General features: G+C 34.4%; 3 protein-coding genes across 11 annotated transcripts in view; 1 reads left to right on the top strand and 2 right to left on the bottom strand.

Moving 5' to 3' along the window:
• The window catches only part of LOC106162146 (organic cation transporter protein), a 40,708-nt gene extending 29,793 nt beyond the window's left edge, over positions 1-10,915 (bottom strand). For 4 of the 9 annotated variants that reach the window (XM_087000054.1, XM_013539343.2, XM_013539728.2 and 1 more), the window contains exons 1-3: positions 10,829-10,898; positions 7,120-7,233; positions 6,688-6,831 (exon numbers count right to left, since the gene is read on the bottom strand). The gene's annotated coding sequence lies outside the window, so the exon portion shown is untranslated. Of the gene's footprint in view, positions 1-2,745; positions 3,065-6,687; positions 6,832-7,119; positions 7,234-7,782; positions 7,934-9,725; positions 9,838-10,828 lie in introns of those variants that run through there. The other 5 variants (XM_087000043.1, XM_087000045.1, XM_087000048.1 and 2 more) reach the window with 5 other exon arrangements.
• Positions 10,303-18,185, top strand: LOC106162069 (cilia- and flagella-associated protein 58). Its single transcript, XM_013539223.2, has 17 exons — positions 10,303-10,317; positions 11,044-11,182; positions 12,091-12,180; positions 12,318-12,533; positions 12,713-12,861; positions 13,174-13,330; positions 13,506-13,700; positions 13,880-14,017; positions 14,338-14,497; positions 14,694-14,968; positions 15,161-15,322; positions 15,552-15,839; positions 16,078-16,301; positions 16,556-16,667; positions 16,948-17,172; positions 17,410-17,543; positions 17,767-18,185. The coding sequence occupies exons 2-17, from the start codon at positions 11,174-11,176 to the stop codon at positions 17,885-17,887; spliced, it is 2,655 nt and encodes an 884-aa protein (XP_013394677.1). The 5' UTR covers positions 10,303-10,317; positions 11,044-11,173; the 3' UTR covers positions 17,888-18,185.
• A 494-nt stretch (positions 18,186-18,679) lies between these two features.
• On the bottom strand, positions 18,680-22,032 carry LOC106162672 (polyadenylate-binding protein-interacting protein 2). The gene is made up of 4 exons (XM_013540064.3): positions 21,844-22,032; positions 21,101-21,242; positions 20,682-20,852; positions 18,680-20,437 (listed from the first exon to the last, which is right to left on the bottom strand). Exons 2-4 carry the CDS (start codon positions 21,230-21,232, stop codon positions 20,369-20,371), a joined length of 372 nt encoding a protein of 123 aa, XP_013395518.1. The 5' UTR covers positions 21,233-21,242; positions 21,844-22,032; the 3' UTR covers positions 18,680-20,368.
• Positions 22,033-24,105: the final 2,073 nt, after the last annotated feature.

The following is a 24,105-nucleotide window of genomic DNA, read 5'->3' as shown; positions in this document are numbered from 1 at the left end:
TTTATATGACCAATGAAGAAAATTGATGAGATGGGAAAAGTATCAATAGAACAGTTTTAAATGCCCAACTTCCTCCATTCTGAGATTCTGAACATAGTGGATGAATGCATCTGACAAACTGCAATGATATGAGTTTATTTCCATTTTTGACACTTTATTACACAATACATGATAACAAGTTTACCATCATTTTTACAAAATCAACTAACAATGTTGTAAAGATGCAGGAAATGCCAAACAAACACATTTACGTATCTTATTAGTTCAATAATGAGACTGTTAACATGCCTAAGAATTGAATGTGAGGAAATGTGAAAAAACAGCATTACCTTTTAAAATAATGGACTGATTATGCTGATTTTCAAACTCAACCTGCGTTTTAGTAAGATTGGCCCCTCCTGTGAGTATAATGACAATTGGCCAATCTGTTTTTCTTATATTGTGTTATCAGTGTTGCATATATACTGAAAAAAGTGAAAAAAAAACAGCATAAATTCCCTATAAGTGACCCGATCGTGCTGATTTTCAAACTTGACCTGCGTATTATGAATATTTATCAGTTCTGTAAGTTTCAAGCCAAAGGGTAAAACAGCTCTTCATTTATTGTGTTATCAGTGTTGCAAAAATGCTGAAAAAAAGTGAAAAAATAGCCTAAATTCACTAAAAATGACCCAATCATGCTGATTTTCGAACTTGACCTGCGTATTATGAATATTCATCAGTTCTGTAGGTTTCAAGCCAAAAGGTCAAATGGTTTTCCATTTATGGTGTTATCGGTGCTGCATATATGCTGAAAAAAGAGAAAAAATAGCCTAAATTCACTAAAAATGACCCAATCATGCTGATTTTCGAACTTGACCTGCGTATTATGAATATTCATCAGTTCTGTAAGTTTCAAGCCAAAAGGTAAAATGGTTTTCCACTTATCGTGTTATCGGTGCTGCATATATGCTGAAAAAAGTGAAAAAACAGCATAAATTCCCTATAAGTGACCCGATCATGCTGATTTTCGAACTCGACCTGCGTATTATGAATATTCATCGGTACTGTAAGTTTCAAATCAAAAGGCAAAATGGTTTTCCACTTATCGTGTTATCGGTAAAAGTGCACGGCGACGGCGACGACGGCGACAGCGACGACGGCGACGGCGACGACAGACGCAGATGATGGCTATATGTACAGACACATCTGTGTCTGTACATAAAAAACAGCATTACCTTTTAAAATAATGGACTCATTATGCTGATTTTCAAACTCAACCTGTGTTTTAGTAAGATTGGCCCCTCCTGTGAGTATAATGACAATTGGCCAATCTGTTTTTCTTATATTGTGTTATCAGTGTTGCATATATACTGAAAAAAGTGAAAAAAAACAGCATAAATTCCCTATAAGTGACCCGATCGTGCTGATTTTTGAACTTGACCTGCGTATTATGAATATTTATCAGTTCTGTAAGTTTCAAGCCAAAGGGTAAAACAGCTCTTCATTTATTGTGTTATCAGTGTTGCAAAAATGCTGAAAAAAAGTGAAAAAATAGCCTAAATTCACTAAAAATGACCCAATCATGCTGATTTTCGAACTTGACCTGCGTATTATGAATATTCATCAGTTCTGTAGGTTTCAAGCCAAAAGATCAAATGGTTTTCCATTTATGGTGTTATCGGTGCTGCATATATGCTGAAAAAAGAGAATAAAAAAATAGCCTAAATTCACTAAAAATGACCCAATCACGCTGATTTTCGAACTTGACCTGTGTATTATGTATATTCATCAGTTCTGTAAGTTTCAAGCCAAAAGGTGAAATGGTTTTCCACTTATCGTGTTATCGGTGCTGCATATATGCTGAAAAAAGTGAAAAAACAGCATAAATTCCCTATAAGTGACCCGATCATGCTGATTTTCGAACTCGACCTGCGTATTATGAATATTCATCAGTACTGTAAGTTTCAAGCCAAAAGGTACAATGGTTTTCCACTTATTGTGTTATCGGTGCTGCATATATGTTGAAAAAAGTGAAAAAACAGCATAAATTCCCTAAGAGTGACCCGATCATGCTGATTTTCGAACTTGACCTGCGTATTATGAATATTCATCAGTTCTGCAAGTTTCAAATCAAAAGGCAAAATGGTTTTCCACTTATCGTGTTATCGGTAAAAGTGCACGGCGACGGCGACGACGGCGACAGCGACGACGGTGACGGCGACGACAGACGCAGATGATGGCTATATGTACAGACACATCTGTGTCTGTACATAAAAAGTGCTTAGAACTATCTTATTTCTTATTATCATTTTTCAATGTCAAGATAGCAAGCTAGTTCTCAGGGGAAAATGCAATATTAATCTAGTTTGACAGCCACTGGATATATACATATTGCCCCCTCTACAGCCTGACCCATCCTCAAGAGGCTGTCTGACGATCATTAACTACCCACTTAATAATTGCATCCAGTTACCACAGAAGAAAATCAATAATGGAGTGGAAATTCTTTGTAGTCCTTACAACTGGTAGGGTGCCCTGAGCATTTTAATAATGATCTCAACATAATTAATGTCATGGAGATATATTGAACTGGCATGTTACACAAAGACACACAGCCCAAATATGAGAGAGAAACTGTAAAAATCAACATTCCCAAATATCTTACACTGTAACTTAGTAATTACACATATTTTTCCCCCAAACTTAGAAATTATTTCCCTGTTTAAAGCGGATTTTAAACCAGATCTTTTCCTCATCACCCACCTTCTTAACCTGATTCCCGAACACGTGCTGTAAATCTGATGCTGATTCTAGTACAGCTTGTTTATTTAAACCTGTAGAAGGTATAGGTTCAACGAAGCTCAAAATCACTGGACTATTATGAAGGACAACAGTAAAAGCCAGATTGTAATGGGCATAACTATTGAATACACATCACATGCAAATGCCATAGTTTGGAAGCAGCATGTGTAACGAGCAAAAATCAGAATACAATGGACAAGTCTCTAAAGTAAATTGCAAGAAAACAGTGCATTTCTATTCTTGGTCATAAATAACACTCCCACAAAATCATACCAAAGACAAATATTTTCATAAAAGTCGCCAAAAACAAGTCATTTGACCATATATTCTAAGGAGAATTAAATTCAAGTAACAGTCAATACGATATCTTTAGAGTTTATATAATAGGTCAGACAGCCAAAATGTAGTAATTTGATAGGTACTTCTTTTGAGCAAAAAAAGTTCTAAAATTGCCAATTTTTAAACAGTCCTTTATGAACTGTTGTATGACAAAAAAGCAGAATTTATTAGAATTTTCCCCTGCAATTTAAATTATATTATCCAGTGACTGCATAAAAGTTTTTATATGAAAAATGTCATTAAAAACTGAAAATGGTATGATTGCAAAAATATTTGCCATATAAAAGTAATACAAAAATTGGGGTTCATACAGTGAAAAATGTTTTTCCAGGATTTTTCAGGTGCATTTTAATTTACAATACAGGGAAAATGTTGTTACTAAATTCTGCTAGATGTCAGTCTTGTAGACTGCAAACAGACAGATGGACCAATGGTTAAACAAAACTGCTTTCCCTTCTCCTTTGCCGATTTCCTCAAGCTATTTGATTTTATGACAAATGATATCTTTCTTGAAGCTCCTGCATTTTGTGCAAACTTGTCAGCTGACAAATGCATTAAATTGAAAAAAGAGGGGTGGGGCAGAGTGGAAATAAATATATAAAAAAAACAATATAAAAATAAATTTCAATTGAAGACTTATCTTATGTAGTTTCCATTTTGGTTGCAGTCCAAGCTGCCAGAGCAGGTGATGCCAAATTATCATTCAGCACTTATTACTCAGGTGTTACTATCTCAGCCTGATATGTGAATAAATTTTGTTTTTGCAGGGACCACCAAAACAGTAGTTATAGTGATTAATCTTGAATCTGTCCTAGCCATCAGACCACATAGAGAGACCTCTTAGAGAGATTGTTACAAAAAAAAAAAAGACTTACTTTGAATGTCGGAATGGATTTTGGCAAGTATAGGAAAGAAAAATCCTTTTTTTCCAAAATGAACAGTTGCTATTCCTTTAAATGAATATGAAACTTGCCTTCTTGTCTCACCCAGATCGCTAATGATATCAAAATTTCCTTTACATCTTGCTCAAAATGCTAACACTTTACCTGTATTCTAAACATTTTTCTTAATGTTTTCTTAATGTTGGGTTGTGTATTTTCATAAAATTTGTAAGCAGTCTGGCTGTCTTTGAAAATATCGGATGTCCGGTGTACAAGCAGCCATCAAGATGATGGCTGTACAGTTCGCTGGAAAAAGCCTTGTCGTGCTTCCTTGTGTGCACACATGGCTCCACTGGCATCAGCCGATGAAACTTGTACTGATCTGTTTTTAGCATTTTAAGCAATGACTATCCAATATAAATTTAACCCATTAAGAACCCCGCACACGGTGAGCAATTGGCGCAAGCCACTTGTGCTGCGCCAGATGCTCGCGCTCATCAGCTCCCTGCAAACGCTGCACTCTTTGCTCAGTAGAGGTGCCTCCCGGTCTGCCCCTATCGGACGCACTGTGAACTGTGGGATCATGTGATTAAGGAAACATTACATATTAGTTTTATTTCTGAAAGTAATGGAAAATGGACCCCACACACACACTGAGTCATTTGCCTCAAGAGGCCAAAAATATCAAACAAAGGGATATTTTGCTCAGCTGCGCGAGAGGCAAAAATCTCACCAAAATACCCCCGCAAACGGTGAGAAAACAGCGCAGCACAAGTGGTGCACCAATTGCTCACCGTGTGCAGGGTGCTTTACATACTGTCAACAGAACTGGTGAGCTTCACATAGTTTTGGCAACTGATACACCTAATTTGAGACACATGTTGCAAAACAGTTGAATATGACATTTTATAATCATAAAATTCCAAGGGTTTTCCAGGAATTTAAGGGGCCTGTGTGAGCCCTGATATCATGCAAAACAAAAATAATGGTATGATGGCATAAGTACCTAAGAAAAAAACTGTCATGTATGAATAATACGTAAATGATCCTTTCATTGACATACAAACAAGAAGTTGACTAGATTTACAGTACAAGGTTAAAATCAAGCAAGACTCAAATAATTTGGTGTTAAGAGTGGGGGGGGGGGGGGGGGGGAGGGAAATGAAAATCATCAATAGGAAAAATAAAAATGAATTTCAGAAAGTTTTAGCAAAGTTTTGTGGAAGCCAAAAGAAAACTACTGCCCTCAGATGTTCTTGCTTCCATAAATTATTCATTCATTGCTACAGAATTTTGATTGGCCATACTATACCTTTAGCACAAGTAATAAGCATCCTTTTTGAGCTAAATTTTTTTTTATTTTTCTGTATAATACCTTGTACCTTGATCAGAACAGAATTGTTATTCCCCATTTGAACTTTGTTACCATTCACATTAGTAAAAAAAAGTGGATTGCAGTCAACTAAAATATGATTGCATGACCAAAATGAAAGACTTAATGACCCAAATGAAAGACTTTTTCCAAACTATTTCTCTCAATCCTACCCAAAAGAACAGTGCCTGGCACCTTCTTGACCAAAAATAAATATGCATGTACCCTGGCTGTGTTCTCTGATCTATCCAGACAACTCACATTCCAACTAGCTATTATATTATAGCCTCAAAAATTTTCATTAAGTTTGCAATGCCCCCCCCCCACCCCTAAAGTAAATTGGAAACAACACTTTGTATCTGCATTGCATTAATCACATTTATACTATTTGTCCTGATTGTAAAAATGCACTTTGCTCTTGATTTACTTCTATGCACCTTCTGTTTTTTATTTTCTTCTCAAAAGTGTACATTTTTTTAGTTTAGTGATGAACTGTTCACCTTGATGTATCAACAATATAAACTGTCCACTTACACACGTAAATCTCATCACCATCAAGCCACCAGGTGTGCAAATAAACTTTAAAAGGGTTCGTGTTTACTTAACTGAACAAGGTGGTACCAATTAAGCATTTTGAATGAGAGAGAGAGAGAGAGAGAGAGAGAGAGAGAGAGAGAGAGAGAGAGAGAGAGAGAGAGAGAGAGAGAGAATAAACAAAATTATTTACAGGCACACTATTAATAAAATGTCCAGCACCGATCTTTCAAGCTCAGTTTAAGTTTTCAAACAGGACAAACTCTTGCTGGTAGACACATGCCTGCACAAGACCAATACCCCATTTCTTCACAATATTTGTTATATGCAGCCTTTCTCAGATTTGCCCCCAGGTATAAAAATTTCAATCTATGCTGAATCACAAAGGTACACATCTCAGGTAATCTTAATAGAATTTTGAGTACCACTAACTTTTGCAACTATGTTTTAGTATATTACTACTTCTGTGAATAAAAATGCAGACTTGGGTATTTTTCTATCCACAAACAAACAGCAGTGATGAGTTCTTTTTTCCCATTTCTCAAATATGAAATCTGTCAAAGGTTGCTATAACAAAGTCACGGTGCACTGATAATTTTCTTAATTTCTGAACATAACAATAGAAGGTTAATATTCCATGCAGAGAAAACATATTTCACAATTAGTCTTTGTGTGAAATCAATACTCCTATGCTTGCAGTCTAAACTAACCTAAGCAGGAGAAACATCACCTACATCAAATGTCCTCAGCTTGATATAAAACAATGGCAATATTTACCTGTAGAGAACTGCTGTGTTGCTACTGAATTTCTTTCCAGATCCAGAGCAGTTTCTGTGGTCTAACACGGCAATTCCCACCATACGCTACACTTCTTCCACTAAAAGCTCTGCTGCTCCCTTTTCCTCTACCACAGCTCCACTTCTGTAAGCAATTATGTGTAGATTTCTATAGGGTATTTCAGGAGATCAATCAATAAAATAGTACCGCATGTGAGGTGCCTTTGACCTTAAAAAATCCTTCCACTGTTGTGTTCACTAAATAACAAAACGCCAATGAAAATGCTGCCTTATGTTTTCTTAACAACTTTATATTGACAATGATACCATGTAGCGAATCTCTTGAACTGATAACACATTTAAGAGCCTGACATTATAAAATATGTTATAAAGTTTCATTTTTTTTTCAGTCACATAATCATGTCATACTCACACTGGTGAGGGCAGACTGGCTGGTCCAGGTTTACTTCTGCTCTTGAAGCATTAAGTCATATTAGGTATCTCTAAGCTTGGTGTTTTCTTTTATATGTCATCAGTATAAAAATGTCTAAAATACAAATATGGCTGTATTTAATAACACTCTTGCTATGCGTGGCTGTCAACCCCCATTGTATCTCAAACGTAGTTTATATAATTCAATCCCCTGGTCATGCTGGCATATAAAAATGTGAAGTGCGACTAAAATATGGAAAAGGTCTTTTTTGTACTAAGTACTCTTTTTACTTAGGGGAAGAGCACATTGATATACATATATTCCTTTTATACCCATGACCAAATGAAGAACTGTGCCAGAGCAAACACATCAGTTTCATAAGCTATATAATAAGGGTCATGTCAGCATATAAAACCTAACCCAATCAATGTAAAAAAAGTTTTAATGAAGTGAAAAAAAATAAAATCTGAGTTAATTTTGACAAGGATAGTTGTTACAGTGCTAAACATTTAATTGGTAAAGAAAAATTGCACATACAGACAATTGACAAAACATAACAAGAAAGTGCTAATAGCTATAGGCTCTGAAATACAACCATGTTAACCTGAGAATGACATTATCAAACAATTGCACAGGGGAGCCTTGAGACACTAGCTAACTTGCCTAATTATACTTGCAAATATGGCAACAATAACAGCACTGCAAACTGCAATGCAGGGCTGGGCCTGAGACGGAATGAACAATATGGAGGTAACCAAACATTCATAAAATGTTTTCCCTATGATATATTACACTGCTGTTGGTCCAGGTAAACCTTAATACATGAAAAGAGAAGAATAAATTACAATCATCAAAATTTTTTATCTCATAGATCTTCATTCCAACCTACAGCACAATTTCAGACAAACAGTGCACTATCTTTACAGATTGATTACATTACTGAATTAATTACTTAAGATATTAAGTATGTTGGTTGAATGCAAACTGTATCCACAAACTTATCTGGCATAATTGAGATTGTTAAGGAAGGTGGTATTGTGTGGGGCTAGTTGGTGGGAAGGAGACGAGATTCTTCCATACGTAAGAAAGAAGAAGTTATTGATTGATTTTGTATTGCATTTATAATTTGCAAAAGGCCCTATGTTATTGTATCATGAAAATCTGACACCCCTAAAAGGTGACTCTCCAGTCAGATTTTCATCATGAAAATCTGTCTCCCTCCATAAAACCTCATAAATCTTATTTTATTTGAGTATATGACTTTATACTATAACAGTAAGGTTGCTGTGAAAATAATGGATAAAAAAAAAAACTAATAAGTACTGGGTACTCTTGCCACACTGCAAGGTGTACAGCATGAACTTCTCATTTTTTCATGCAATTAATGCACAAGGTAAAATGTCTGTTACCATTCCAGTATATGACGGCCAATTTCCTAACAGTTATCCCCTTTGTATGATGATTAGTGACTAACTGACCATGGCTCTATGTGGTGCCAATGATAATGAATATGCAATGCCTTTTGTAGCAGACCTGTAGCAATCAAGTTCAAAAGGGGGAGGGGTCTTCTGTTGAAAAGAAGGGGATCTTACTCCCCCCTTAGTTCAGGCCTCATAAATGATAAATGTCATTTGTGACCTAAAACAACAAACTAGGGACTTTTATTACTGAATTAATAGCTTGGTGCTACAGTTTCACGTTCTGATTGTATCAATGACTCAAGAGCATCACATTCCTGACTTTAAACAATTTGTAAGGATTTGACTGGCTTTCACCCAGGCCTTGCAATTTACAGTCTTTACACATAGTGCCACAAGTGAGGTGCCTTTGACCTTAAAATACTGCCTCAACTGTGTCATAATTCATGGGTTCTTTTCTCAATACCGCAAACTACAATTTTCAGAGTGATGGAAGACACAAGGAACTACATGTTACAGCTTTCAGAGATTTCACTGCGAAAAAGAGTATTTTTTTTCTAATGGCTCTCCATTATTTGTGAAAGGGATAAGCTTTTTAACATCTGTTGCAAGACCCACCCAGTAAAGAGACTCGGGCATTACAGACAGAATTTGAAGGATGGAAATGATATTCTTTGCGCACACAATGCTTGGACTACATGAAATATGTGATGTGGAAAATACTTATAAGCCCATAGTTTACATAGCTATGACCAAAGAACAGTTGACAAGTAGGGCAAAAGTAAAAACTCCTTCAACAAACTTTTACAACAACTTGCATTTTTTTTTCTATTTTCTAGGAATTATCTCATTAAAAATAAATTAAATTTAAAAAAATACTTCAAAATGGATCAATGTGATGTATTTTAACAATCTACTATTCATACTAAGGTTCAATACAGGAGTAATGAGCTTTTGATAATCTCCAACACATAAGGAAAGTAACCCATGGGCAGGTGAGGGAGCTTGTGGTATGAAGTTAGCAACATGATGCTTGGAGTCTTAATTATACAATCTGAACATGAAATCACAGTTCTAAGTCATTAATCTGCCACTTAAAGTTAGTAATTCTTAGCTCCAAGTCACAAATGGCAATTTCATTTATAGTGCCTGTAATTGACCCAATTTAAAAAAAAAATGCCATAGAACCTAGTTCAAATTTTCATCTAGAGTGGACCTTTTCCAGTCTAGGTGGTTGACTGGTCTAGGTGGTTGACATTTTTCTTTTAAGGAATCAATTGAGCTTGGATGGTTTCAGGCACTGAATGATATAAAAGGGTTGCAATTGCAGTAAAAACTTTCAAATGGTGCAAGAGTTAGTGGAAGCAACAAACAGCGAGATATAAAATTTAGAAGTAAATGTTTCACCATGCAACTCTCGTTGGAAAATATGTGCACTTTCACTCTCAAACCTGCAATTAATTGATGGGAAAAAAATGGCCCAGAAAAGGTAGCCATGCAGTTATGCCATTAATTTCACACAATGCTCTTTAATTCGCCACATAAGGTCACTATAAGGTCACCAAAATCATTACAAAAAGAAATTCAGATGGATTGTTTATATATAATTACAGAATGTGAATTTTTTACACAATTGCAATTACTTATGCATCTATTGGTAACTTATGTAGGTACTTATTCAAGTATTTCTGAGAAGTTCTGCAAAAGAGGGAACATACATTTGTACTCATGCACGTTGCAAGTTGGCTTCAGAAGAGTATGCAAGTTGTGGAGATTAAAGGTAAGAAATAAATTTGAGAGCTCCTGTTGGTGTGCAAACTGGTCTGCATTTTACATTTTTGGGAGCCTTTGCTTTCATGCATCACATGCACACATCAAAATCGTCAAAAGAAGTACTTATACATGAATTTCGTGAATGCATGGAGAAGTGCATTGCAGGTAGTAAAACAAAACAAAACCCAAAACTTAAAGTCCCTTACTCGTGTGGAGGGCAACAGTTAAATTAAATAGATTAAAGCAAATACTTAAGCACCCAATTTATCAAGAGATTTCAGACTACCCAGTCACTAGCATTGTAAAGCTTAAACTTACTAAATGACTTCAATCTCAATTTTCAAATAAAGCATTCATTTTAAGAAAGTAAAAAAAGAAGACGAAAAAAAATGCATTTCCTGAATTTATCAAGAACGTCAGCAAAAAAGTGAATAGTCTGAACTGCGGCAGTTTAGATATCACCTATCTATACAAAACAGTAACTGAACACCTGCGTAGCTGCCTGATTCTGCACCCACCTGTGAATTCTTGTGGTCTGTATTACAAATCAATCCCGCGGAAGATATGAACAACGGCTCGATAGGTGGCGATATTGACGATTTTCAAGGTGCGGAGTGATACAAAAAAATAGTGCAATTATTGTAAGCTTAAATTTCCTAATAAAGGGAAAAAATGTGCAAATTTTAGAATAATATCTTGAGAAAATGTGTGTTTTAATTGTATATTATTTAAGATGAGGAAAATATCTAAGCTGGCGCGATGCTGTTTGAGCCAAATATGTCACCTTGACAACGGCGGATGTAAATAGAGCCGAACAGACAGACCAACACAGACTGATATATTGAAGGTTCAACATTTTAGCTATGTCTGAGGTATGGTATGTTTTTCAATATATTGAGTACTAGTGATAAGAATTTGTCTTAATTTTAAATTAACTATCTTAATGTCTTAAAATTTTTCATACAAAGGAACAATTATTTCGATGTGAAGCGAGAGGCAACAATTTTTCCTGTTATTTCATTGCTGTTAGTGTTAGAGTCAGTGCTACTGCTCCAGTACTAGCTAGTAGTGCTACGTATGGTAACTCTCAGCACTAGGGCTAGGTTGTAAATTTAATTCTCAAGAGAAGTGATTGTTCAACTTTTTGTACATGACTTTGCAGTAAACTTGTCATACATGTATTTGTGAAAAACTTGATATCCTGACTCTGGAATATCACTTACCAGTAAAAACCCCAGCCTTAGAAATAATAATAATAATAATAATAATAATAATAATAATAATAATAATAATAATAATAATATAAAAATCCTAGCCCTGACCATGGGTATGATCTACCAAACTTGTCCCTGTAATGTTTTTCATCTTGAGGACTGCTCCATTCCCTGCACATTGATGAAAAGTCAGTGACTGATATATGTTTTAAGAAAGTGTGACTCGATCATAAAAATATAACCAAATTAAGTTTGCCTTTTACCACCAAAGTGGTTTTCCTTCTGTCTCATACATGCTTAGATTATATGCAAATGAGTCAATGAGTGTTACAGACCGATATATGCAGACTAAAATAAGAAAGAAATTGCTACTTTTTTCTAATTTCTGCTGTCAAAAATCCATTAATTTGTATTAAATAATGTCAGTATGTGGATTTGTTTCATTGATGGTTTGTTATTAAGTAAGGACAGTGATTTTTGATAATTTTATGAGAACATTCTTATTTTCATCATTTTAGATCATTAGTGATCTATTACAGGTATATATATATTTTTTATTTGCTTAGGAAAAGAAAGAGGCCCCAAAAGACAAGGGAGGGGAGAAGGTGTCCATTGATGACAGTGCTTTTGAAGCACTGGAAAAGGACTTCCAAGAGGTAGGTAGCCCAAATGTAAACATATCAAAAATCATATAATTTTGAAAGACATGTATCAATCATATAATTTCGAATATCATGTATCAAACACATAAACATTGATCATGTTTGAAAGACACTGCATATTTTATCTTTAGGTTCTCCAAGAGTTAATGGGAGATAAAAGTTTAGACAAATTCAAAACTGAATATGAAAAGCTTCACAAAGCTTTGAAGAAGTCCCATGAAAGTGAGAAGCGTTTGATGCAGAAATGTCGAGAGTTGAATGCAGAAATAGTTGCCAATGCTGCCAAAGTGTCCACTGCTTTGAAGCTGTCCCAGGAAGACCAAGCAACCATTGCATCATTGAGAAAGGTACAGATGAAGTCCTTTGACTATTTGTATTACAAATCCCTAAATTATATAACCAAAACAAAAAAACTGTTTAAATGTATGAGAAAAATTAAGTTAAATGTGAACATATACCAGATATAACACAGATATTCAGATAATGTCGAATTTGTTTAAATATCTGCTTTTTTTTCATATTGTAGGAGATAGAAAAAGCTTGGAAGATGGTAGACTCTGCACACGAAAAAGAACAAAGAGCGAGAGAAACAATACAGTCATTAAAATTGGAAATAGAAAATTTAAGTAAACTTGTTGAGCAGGGTGCTGGTCTTACTGTTGGACAGGAACACAGGTAGGGGTTTATCCCATAATGAGTTGACTGAAATGGCTTCTTTTTCATTCATTCATTCATTTAATACACAGAAAGAAATTATTAAGAAAATATACTTCATGTGCATTTAATTTAGGGATTTCATATACCTACAGGTTTATAAAATAAGTGTAAAGCAACTATGATCAGGGGTTTCCAAGGTGAACTTTGGGGGTCCATTTGCTTTTGTGCTTAAATGACTCCTACTTCCCAGTGATATACAGTGACTTAGTACTGACCACCATGTATTATTTCAAACTAACTGCTTCATGTTTCTTTCCTTTTATCTTTCAGTGTAAATGAACTCCTAAAAATTAAGGAAGAGTTGACCAAGGAAAGGGATGACTTGTTGTCTGAAATTGTCAAAGTTAGAGAACAACTGGCACAAGCATCAAATGAACAACAGAAACTGGAGGCAGACAAAGAAGACTGTAACATGAAAATAACTGAGGTATTGGTGAACCACAATTAAAACTTTCAAAAATCGAAATGTATAAATTATCAAGTTAAATGAATTTCTGTAAAAATAAAAATAAAAAACATTATGTTATGGAAATAGTTTTTCATACTACAAGTTATGTTTAAATATTGAGAATGTGCAATGATATGCTATTATTTCTTTTAAGCTTCAACAAGACATTCAAGTTCGCAACAATGAGGCTCAACGTGAAACACGTAAAAAGGACAAAATTGAGCGTGAGCTGAAACAGGCTAGAGCTGATCTTGATGCCAAGGCCTCAGAAATAAAAACCAGCCAGGCTCAATTGGAGAGGTATAAGCAAGATGTCACTAAGTTGGAGGCACAACTTAAAGAGCAGAGGGTGAGTTCTTTTATAACTCAGGTATTCTTGATATGGAACGATAATGTCAAACTTAGAGAACATGATATTGATATTAAAAAATGCTAGCATGACCCATGTATTTTTTTAAAATTAGTTTCTGTTACAAATGATCTATAGCTTATCATGGCTTCCCTCAATGTCTTTTTATTTTATATCAGATTATGAATGAAAGAATCACCAAAGATTCAGACATCCTGAATGCCAGGTTCCAGAAGTTGCAGCAGGACTATGAGGCTCAACTCATCAGTGCTGACCAATTGGCCTCAGAAAACCAGACCAAAGTTTCTGACCTGAAGGTATGTACTTAATATATCAAGATTTTTTTGGGAAAATATTCTAGGTAAAGTTATTTTTTCTGGATTAGCTGTAAAGGGATAAAAGTAAATGCATAGTAGTAACCTGAAACCAAAATGTTAGTTTTATCATTTTAAAAATATTAATTCTTCATTGTTATTTTATGGTTAAAAATACAAAATATAGTATGATTATATACATACAAGTAGGTCATTTTCACATGATATGTATTTAATTAGATAAACTTTATGATAGTATCAGTCCAATGATTTAATTTTATTGATAATACAGTTATTAATTTTTTCTCATATTATTAATTTAGCAAAAAGAAGATGAGGTCAATGCACTGAAGGCTGAAGCTAGTCGACTGAACAAGATGCGTGAAACTATTCAGCGTAAACTGCGTAATGTTGAAGACTCAAAGGGAGAAGTTGAAGGGCAGAAGGAAACCCTCAAATCTCAAATTGTTGGCCTAGAAAGAGGTTAGAGAACTTTGCAAACTAACATAAGTAAGAATAATAATAATGATCTTGACCTGAATTGCAATAAAACAGATTAAGGTATTGTGGCCAATCTGGCCAAGGGCATAACCTGGTATTACAATAACAGACTCAAAACTAATATTGCTCCCATTTATTTAATTAATTAATTTATTTATTTATTTTTTGTGCATTACAGAATTGGAAGCTTTGAAGAAACAGTCAGAAGCAGACAGAAAGGCTATTGATGACCTGGTGCGAGAAAGAGATATCTTGAACAAAAATATGTTGAAGGCAGCTGCAGCAACCCAAAAGCAGCATAACTTGGTCAAACTGCATGAACAGTCCAAGAAGAACCTTGAACAGGAGATCCAAAATTATAAAGAGGAAGCTCAGAAGCAGCGAAAGATCATTTACCAGTTGGAAAAGGAGAGAGATCGCTACATCAACGAAGCGAGTGACCTGACTCAAAAGGTACAACAACTTGAGCAATTTCTTTTCTAATTGAGCAATGTTTCAGATTTTAATTTTATAGTATAGATTCGTATACAGCCTACAATTAAGCCATCAAAACAAGGGTTTTAGTATTTTTGATAAATGACTTACAGGTAACAGAAACATTAAAATATAGGTGTTTCTCAATGGGATTTGTTCTATTTCATGCAGGTTTTGCAACACATGGAAGATGTCAAAGTGAGGGAGATGCAGATTTTTGACTACAAAAAGAAAATTGCCGAGGCAGAAACCAAGCTTAAACAGCAGCAGAACTTGTATGAAGCAGTACGCAGTGACAGAAATCTGTACAGCAAGAATTTGATAGAGTCACAGGTATTAAACAGTTTAAGGCAATTCAGAGAGTCAGAACTTTTCAAAAATGTTATGTTGAGTTTCATCAGTATAGATGTAGAAGTAATGCAGAACTTGTGGCACAGATGTCTTGAGATCAAAGCCTTTTTCTTACAAGTATACATTGTGTGCTGAGGTAAACATTTTACATGCAAATCTCATGCTTCTTCCTTTAGAAAAATGATTCCTTTTCTCTTGTCTTATAAAAAAGGATGAAATCACGGAAATGAAGCGCAAGTTGAAGATCATGAACCACCAGATTGACCAGCTTAAGGAGGAGATCTCTGCCAAGGAGGCAGCCCTCATCAAAGAACACATGGACCACCAGAGAGTGGAGAAAGAGAAAGAAGCCCTGAAAGCAGAACTGCAGAAGATGAAGCAACAGGCTGCAGAAAATAAAGCTGTGATTGAGTCTCAAGACCAAGAACAGAGAAAGCTTCTCAAAATTATTGCAGAATCTGATGGTGAACGTGTCAGACAGAAGAAGGAATTGGACCAGGTAACTGATTGCTGCGACTCTGTATTTATAGTGTTTATGTTGAATCCACAGTAACAGGTGCTGAATACAAACAGACTCTGTAAAGATCATCATGCTGTTTTAGATATGGCATCAAATGTTTTTATATGTATAACAAAAGTTGTTTATGACAAAAACTGACTGATGATTTAAGTTAAATTATAATCTAGAAGTTATTTATGTAAATATAATAATAATAATATATTTATTCTATTTCTAGGTTATAAGTGAGCGAGATATTCTTGGCACACAGCTGGTCCGCAGAAATGACGAGTTGGCTCTCCTGTATGAGAAAATTAAGATCCAGCAATCAACTTTGAACAAGGGAGAGATTCAGTATAATCAGCGCTTGGAAGATATCAGAGTCCTTAAGTTGGAGATCAAGAAGCTGAGGAGAGAGAAGTCCATCCTTCAAAAGAGTGTTGCCAATGTTGATGATCTGAGGTATGTAAAATTCTATATGAGGCAGTTAATTGTTTGCAGGTTATTGTTGAATTTTTGGTCATGTAAAGGTTTCAAGGATTTGCTGTTAAAAAGTACATTTCTCTCTTGTAAGGAATGTTTGATCATGGCAAATTGGATGAAAAAAATATTTAATTAATCGTTATTAATCAAATCAATCATTCTAGTAAATAACTGCTATCATTCTGACCATATGTTTTGTACATATTTAATCACTGTTTTTCTTTGATCTACAGACGTGAAGTATACCACATCCAACGTGAACTTCTTCGTGAGCGTACTCGTTGCAAGGCCCTGGAGGAGGAACTGGAGAACCCTATGAATATTCACAGATGGAGGAAACTAGAGGTGAGTTTCTCCTTCAAAGCTGGCAAACAGATGTTACAACTATCAAGGACACTCACATTATTGAATTCTGTAGTTAGCTTAAACTGTTTGAATAGATGTTTAACATTTATATCCTAACTATTACTTATAGCATAAGTTCTAACCATTCTTTACTAAAACTGTTTAACATTTCTATTTAACCCATACTTTCATCTTTGTGCCTTCTTTATACATATCATTTAAACTCTTGTTATTTATGATTTTATTTGCAAGCTTAAACAATTTAACTTTGAAATTTTAGGGCAGTGATCCCAGCACTTACGAAATGATCCAGAAAATCCAGACTCTCCAAAAGCGCTTGATTGCCAAGACAGAAGAGGTAGTGGAGAAAGAGCTGCTAATCCAAGAGAAAGAGAAGTTGTATGTGGAACTGAAGCACATTCTTGCTAGACAGCCAGGCCCAGAAGTAGCAGAACAGTTACAAATATACCAGCAAACTCTGAAGGAAAAGACCAAACAGATGAAGGTGTGTTTAATAATATTTGTTGGAGACTTGAAAATGCTCATTTAGATGTTTATCTATCACATATTTCTCAGGAACAGAGTTATTTGTCTCAATGCTATATGGATGATATTCTGAATATTATTTAGTTTCTTTAAATGAGATGTGTATGATGTTACTGGCTTTCAAGAGAAAGGGCATGTAGGATTCTGTTGTTTTAAATTGGCACATACAGCTACAATGCCATACCTTTGTTTTCAGGGTATGTCATCTGAGCTGAACATGTATGAGTCACAAGTGAATGAATACAAATATGAAATAGAGCGCTTAGCCAGAGAACTGCAGGAAGTCAAGAAGAAATATTATATGCAGAAAAGAAAAGAGCAGCAAGCAAAGTAAGTAAAAGGGGAGAATTACTTTTGATCATAGATATCCCCCAAGTTAGATCAATAAATTACAAATAGCTTTGTTATATTTTATAGAATGAAAAATAACAAATAAATAAATAAACAATTAATTAAAACAAAGAACAGCTGTGCATCACAGATTTTGGATATTTGTGTAATTTTTCTTTTGGTTATGATGGCCAATATTCTAATTTGATTTTCCTTTTTATAGGGAACGTGAAAGAGCCATAGCTCAAGCTGGGCAGCCAGTGATCCAACCACAGAGGACAGATGCACCGAGATTTACTGGAGGTGGATTTAGTCTCAAGCAGACAGCCAAAACTTATGGATAGAGATATATCAAATAAATGATCTTTCAAGATGATTTTAAAACTAGATTATGAATTGAACTGTAAAGAAAATACTAGATGAGACTGTAAAGAATGGCATTCCTATCAACACTTCTGGATAATATATGCTGCCAGTGATGAAAAATCAATTCAAGGCATTTAACCAGGGTAGCTTCTTTATTTTTTAACCATCCAGCATCTTATGCTTACCTTTGTTTTTACATCTAAATTGAAATGTATCATATTATATGTACGGTATCTGTGATCTTCTGGAATAAAGCTTCATTCTTAACTTTCATAATTGCTATGTTTCATCATTCCATACAGGATTATAGCTCAAATAATTAGCATTCAGATCGGGAATAATCCAGATAAGCTTAAAGAGCAGCCTTCTGTACTGCATGATGTGTTCAACTTAAAAACTTGCAAGGATCCCTCCCAGGTTGAGCTTTTTTGCAATTGAAGTGAATCTCAGAACTGCAACAATTTCTTAGAAAGCATTTGTACAAAAGTGACGCTAAAAGCAAGGTGAATATGTACTGTTATGACTGTACTTTTACGGAACTTTCCAGAAAATGACCAGAAATGTATGCCTGGATAAATTTTGTCAGCTTTTATTTGTTGTTGCTAACCTCCACCTCCAAAATTTGACTTCATTTTATGAAAAATCAAAATAGTTTGGAATATCTCAGGTGATGGCAGGAACAGAAGTAATCTTACACTGGTCATGCTTTTAACCAACAGCCATGTTGCAGCAGAGATGCAGAACAGCAACGTCAGATAGTAAAAGATAAATGACATTTTAAAACAATTTTATTGAAGGGCAGAATGACCATATTTAATAAGGTCAAATTAAAAAATTGACATTTGAAGCTCCCTTTCAAACTCAAAATTCTACAAGTATTTGCACCAAACTTACATTTTTCAATTTTACTTGCTACTCTCATTAACATGACATATCAAATTCACAATCATCAAACGCTTGCTTCTCATTTGATACCTTGCCAATTTAATATTTCTTTACATTTCTTACTAGGTAATATAAAGGATAACGATATCTTTAAAACTCAGAAAAAAAAAGGCAGTAACTTATCACCATAGTTTGGAATAATATTCGATATACAGTAATCAACATACAAAACAATGAATATCATTTTTTTTGTGTCAGAGCAAAAACCGCTAGACACATTTTAAAAATATAGAAAAATACTTCAACACTTGCTCACTGTAAAAGTGTTCTTAAATAGAACCAGTCTTTAAAGCCAAGCTCTTTAAGCTCCACTTCATGACAAGTGACTAAGACACACTGAGTTGTCACTTCGGGTATCATGACAAGTACAATATACGTTCAAATGTATTCTTTTCAATAAAGCAAAGTAATGGTCCCAATTTTGGACTCGCTTCATAGTGAGGTAACATTTTATAATTAACCTTCCATTTCAAGTACGAGGAAACTATGTCAACCTTTGTAATCAGTACACTGAAGTGCTGCTTGATGTACTTTTACTGTCTAGAATACACTTGTGCTAGTTTCATCAATGCTGTTGTACAGCCACAGAACTGTGTCATTTGACATTAAAATTGATAAAAATCAAACTCAAATTTTTGCTTAAAGAACTTTGACCAGCTGGATGTGCTGGGTTCTGCATAACCAAATTGGAATAAGAGGTACAAAGGAATTAAAATTTCACAATTAACTGATGCTGATGCGAGTTCCGTATGGCTGTACAACAACAGACTTGCTATTCATTACATCTACTACTTTTCATTTCAGTTGGTTGGCCACGCCATGGGAACAAAAAAGTACATCATATTAACAAGATCTTTTTCATGGACCAATATGATGCCATTGTCTTAAATGTCCATTATATATAAATATTCTATTCAAGCATGAACCAAAGATGCAAATTCTGTCATCAAATACCCCAGATCTACTCTCCTTTTCCCCGTTTCTTTTTTGAATTAGACTATATTTTGTACACATAACACAAAAGGAGCATTATCAAAACCACCCTACTTTGTCACAACAGGAGCACATAAAATTGGCTCTTAAAAAATATACACTGGCTTTGGTTGCATTGGCCTTTCAAAGTATAATCCACTCCAAAGCTGATATGATTCAAAACTAAAATTGGTACTCCCTGACTGGCAGTAACCATGTTTCAGACTGCACAGAGATGAAAAATCGTGAAATCACGAAGATATCTTTACAAATCTTTTGGTTTCTACTGTCATGAGGACCGATCCTTGATCCTATTCAAAGGAGAGTGGTTGAATCATAAAACACAAGAAGAATGCTCAAATCCTCTTTCTTGCTCTCAGCCTTGAGCTTCCCACAAATATCAAAATACTTTTTTTCAGAAACAGTTTTGGGATTTTTGTTATTTTTATGGCATTTTGACATCTCTTTTAAGTCTTTTTTTTTTTCAGTGCAAGTTTGGTGCCATGTACACTATCACATCTGGCTTCTCTATGTTCCAGCCCCTATCTATCTGTGGACATACTTCTGGGGATAAACACTGGAGCATTTGGATTCAACAGGCTCTGGAAAGTCTGAAAAATATAAAAACATGTCTCAAAAACAAAATTTTCATCTGTCTTGATTTTTGAATTATTATCAAAAATATCATCAACTGCCACAAAAATGCCAGTAAACAGATCAGAATGTTTTAAAAACTAAAAAATTATACTTTTATAGAAAAAAGTATGTTTCCACTATATAATACACACACACACACACACACACACACACACACACACACACACACAGTGTCATAAAAACAAAAGAAATACTCACAATGACTGGTAGCTCTGGCTTATCCAAATTCAGAGCCTGTACATTCTCTGCTAATTGTTGCTCTTCCTGAGCTTGTTCATTGTTTTTCTCCAGGAGACGATTTTCTTCTTCTGCAATCATCTCTTCGAAACAACACTCTATGAATTGCTCTTCCCAAAATTCTTCTTCACACTGAATAAAAGATATGTACATAAAACATAAATTGATTAAAATCTTTTTAACTCTTTTAAATGCATAAATATAATAAAGCTCCTTTTAAACAAGAGGTCAAGATATTTACAAAACAATGATGAATACCTACAAATATTTGATGTTCCACCTTTATATGTTTGTTAGCATATATCCTCTTGAGAAACCTATCTAGCATCCAATGGAATATTGACCACAATCAAATAACTTAAAATTGCATAATAACATACCTTTCTATCAAACTCTTCAAGCTCTTCACCCATCCATACATATTCTGAGAAGTCCACTTCAGATCTGCTTTGTGTTGCTGTTGTTGTACTCATGTTTGTTTTTGGTCCAATTGCATCAACAGGTAATTTCATCACTTGGTATCTGTAATAGATAGAGTAAAAAATCCCCACCTATTTCTTGGGAAAAGATCCATTTGATAAATAATATAAATAATACTTATTTGGTTAGTTCCTTCTTTAAAATTAAAAAGATTTACTGCATTAATAAGTATGATAAGTAGTTATTTCTTTTTTCAAAATTAATAAGTTTTTCTTTGAAATCTTTGCAGTGGAAAATATGTGTTGTATCTTTCCGTATCTTTCTGCCCTTCTGTCATTGGGCAGTAAATAAAAATTTTGCGATTTTGCACGCATTAACTTTACCATCAAACTTTGTCAGTTAAAGGTTGAAAATGCTTTTTAATGAATTATAAGTAACCCTCAAGATCTTAGGTGGATTACTTAGGCCAATTTATGTTATCGGCATTAAGCAATTTTAGCAAAGAAGATATATACGTATACGCTAAACAGGGTCACGTAAACAATATTTCATTTTCAACCTTTGCATTTTCTTTGGCATTTGCTATTTCATCAAATTTAAAAATATAATTATTCCGTAAGCACATTCTTTATAATGTCAACTTTCATTTCTTTAACATTGAAACCAATCTGACATTTTAAAAATACTCAGACGCGATATTTACCTGCTAACTCTGCCAATATTTCTCTGCGAAAATGTCCACAGCTCTTTGTTATTTAGCAAGTGCCCGTATGAATTCTACTTTCATCCGCGATAAAATATTCCCTGTTTTTTCTATCCTAAATAAAATTTTAAGGCATAGAATATTGCATTTTACTAACTGTTCCAGGTATCCACTCTAAAATTTGAATCACACTACACTTAAATCCACATACATGATGGCAGTCTTCATCTAAATAAAAAAAAGCGTATGAATATTAAATTTGGTTGAGCGTCTCACATATGAATAAGGTGGTTTGTTTTGATGAATATCTCCTCTATAGCATTCACAGCTACTATAGCACACCCGCGGTTTGTTGTTGCATTGGAAGGAACGAGATTAAAAACAGATCCGTCGAGCTGGTCCTAGGCTAGGTGAATTCAGATAGCAGGGCGGCATTGGGCCAACGTCGGCCCAACGTATGGTTGGTTGTACTGCCAATATTGGCCAAACGTTTGCAAGCCAATGCCAACCAAATGCCAACCGTGCCAACGTTGGCCCAACGTCTTCTTGCTATCTGGGAACTTACCATCTGCCTAAATAGGAACCTTTTTTATTCCCAGTAACGCGTATATATTAAAACAAGGCAGCAAAGCTGTCAAATGTACAGACAAAAAGCAGGAAATAACAAAATAGGCTACTGTCAATTCTGATACAAAAGTACATTATGTTAAACTGCAAATTCAACATCAAATTTTAATTATGCTCAACAGGTAATACCAATGTAAGTAAAATGTGTACCAAGCAAAAGGCTTCAGGCCCATGGAAGTTCAAGTTCACACTTTGAAAATGTAAAACTTCCAGAAAAAGAAAGCAATTAGACTGCTTTTCCAACATCAGGCTGCATTTTAGTCCTGTATTTCTTTTTTGAAAGTTTTGCAATCATAAGTAACATGGTTTTCTCATAATGGTCATCATGGCAGCAGCACCCAAAATTGTGTTTTCTTCTATTCTGATGCAATATTACATAATGGTTTACAGCATAATGACAATCAATTTTTAATAAGAAAATATACCTATCATGGATTTTCAGAAAATGTGACTATCATGGGTCTTCAAGCCTGTGGAACTTCAAAGTCACACATTGAAAATGCCAATATGTGAAAAATTAAATTTTCACAAAAAAATGTTTAACTGGCAGATTGCATTGCCTACTGAAGCTATATTTTAGTCCCATGTTTCTTTCCTGTAAGTTTGAGAACAGTAAGTGACATGGTTTTTCTTAAAAGGTCATCATAGTAGCAGTGCCCAAAAATAGTTTTTTTTTCAAATTTTGATGCAATATTACATAATGTTTAACAGCATAATGACCATCAATTTCTAATAATAAAATATTAGTATCATGGATATTCAGAAAATGTGACTAGCAAAGGTCTTCTGGCCCATGGAACTTCAAAGTCACAACTTGAAAATGCCAAAATGTAAACAAGACAGCACTGTTCTGAAATGTTTTTTTCCACATTTTTAACAATTTTTAACATAAAACAAAATTAACAGTTTACTGCCATTTATATATGATCAACTAAAAAAATTGATGAGATGGGAAAAAAATCAATAGAGCAGTGTTAAATGTCCAATTTCTTCCATTCTGAGATTCTGAACATAGTGAATGATTGAATCTGACAAACTGCAATGATATGAGTTTATTTCCATTTTTGAAACTTTATTACACAATACACGATAACAAGTTTACCATCATTTTTACAAAATCAACCAACAATGTTGTAAAGATGCAGGAAATGTCAAACAAACACTTTTACATATCTTATTAATTAAATAATGAAACTGTTAACATGCCTAAGAATTGAATGTGAGGAAATGTGAAAAAACAGCATAACTTCTAAAATAATGGCCCGATTATGCTGATTTTCAAACTCAACCTGAGTTTTAGTAAGATTAACCACTCCTGTGAGTTTCATGACAATTGGCCTATCTGTTTTTCTTATATTGTGTTAACAGTGTTGTATATATGCTGAAAAGTGAAAAAAAACAGCATAACTACTAAAATAGTGGCCCGATCATGCCGATTTTCGAACTTGACCTGCATTTTAGTAAGATTAACCACTCCTGTGAGTTTCATGACAACTGGCCTATATGTTTTTCTTATATTGTGTTAACAGTGTTGCATATATGCTGAAAAGTGAAAAAAAAAAACAGCATAACTTCTACAATAATGCCTCGATCATGTTGATTTTTCGAACTTGACCTGCGTTTTATGAATATTCA

The sequence above is a fragment of the Lingula anatina genome, chromosome 1 (genome assembly GCF_051362555.1).
Source record: "Lingula anatina isolate TDL-2025a chromosome 1, LinAna3.0, whole genome shotgun sequence".
Classification (NCBI taxonomy): Eukaryota; Metazoa; Brachiopoda; class Lingulata; order Lingulida; family Lingulidae; genus Lingula; species Lingula anatina.
Note: the sequence above shows the minus strand (reverse complement) of the source record. Positions and strands in the feature narration are given on the sequence as shown.

What these genes read in the sequence shown, in the direction of transcription:
- LOC106162069 (XM_013539223.2), top strand. An exon ending in ACAGATGGAGGAAACTAGAG is followed by an intron (nt 16,668 to 16,947) that starts GTGAGTTTCTCC and finishes TTGAAATTTTAG; the next exon opens with GGCAGTGATCCCAGCACTTA. An exon ending in AAAAGACCAAACAGATGAAG is followed by an intron (nt 17,173 to 17,409) that starts GTGTGTTTAATA and finishes CTTTGTTTTCAG; the next exon opens with GGTATGTCATCTGAGCTGAA.
- LOC106162672 (XM_013540064.3), bottom strand. Translation starts at nt 21,232, where the DNA reads ATGAAATTACCTGTTGATGCAATTGGACCAAAAACAAACATGAGTACA. An exon ending in TTGAAGAGTTTGATAGAAAG is followed by an intron (nt 20,853 to 21,100) that starts GTATGTTATTAT and finishes TCTTTTATTCAG; the next exon opens with TGTGAAGAAGAATTTTGGGA. An exon ending in AGCCAGAGCTACCAGTCATT is followed by an intron (nt 20,438 to 20,681) that starts GTGAGTATTTCT and finishes TATATTTTTCAG; the next exon opens with ACTTTCCAGAGCCTGTTGAA.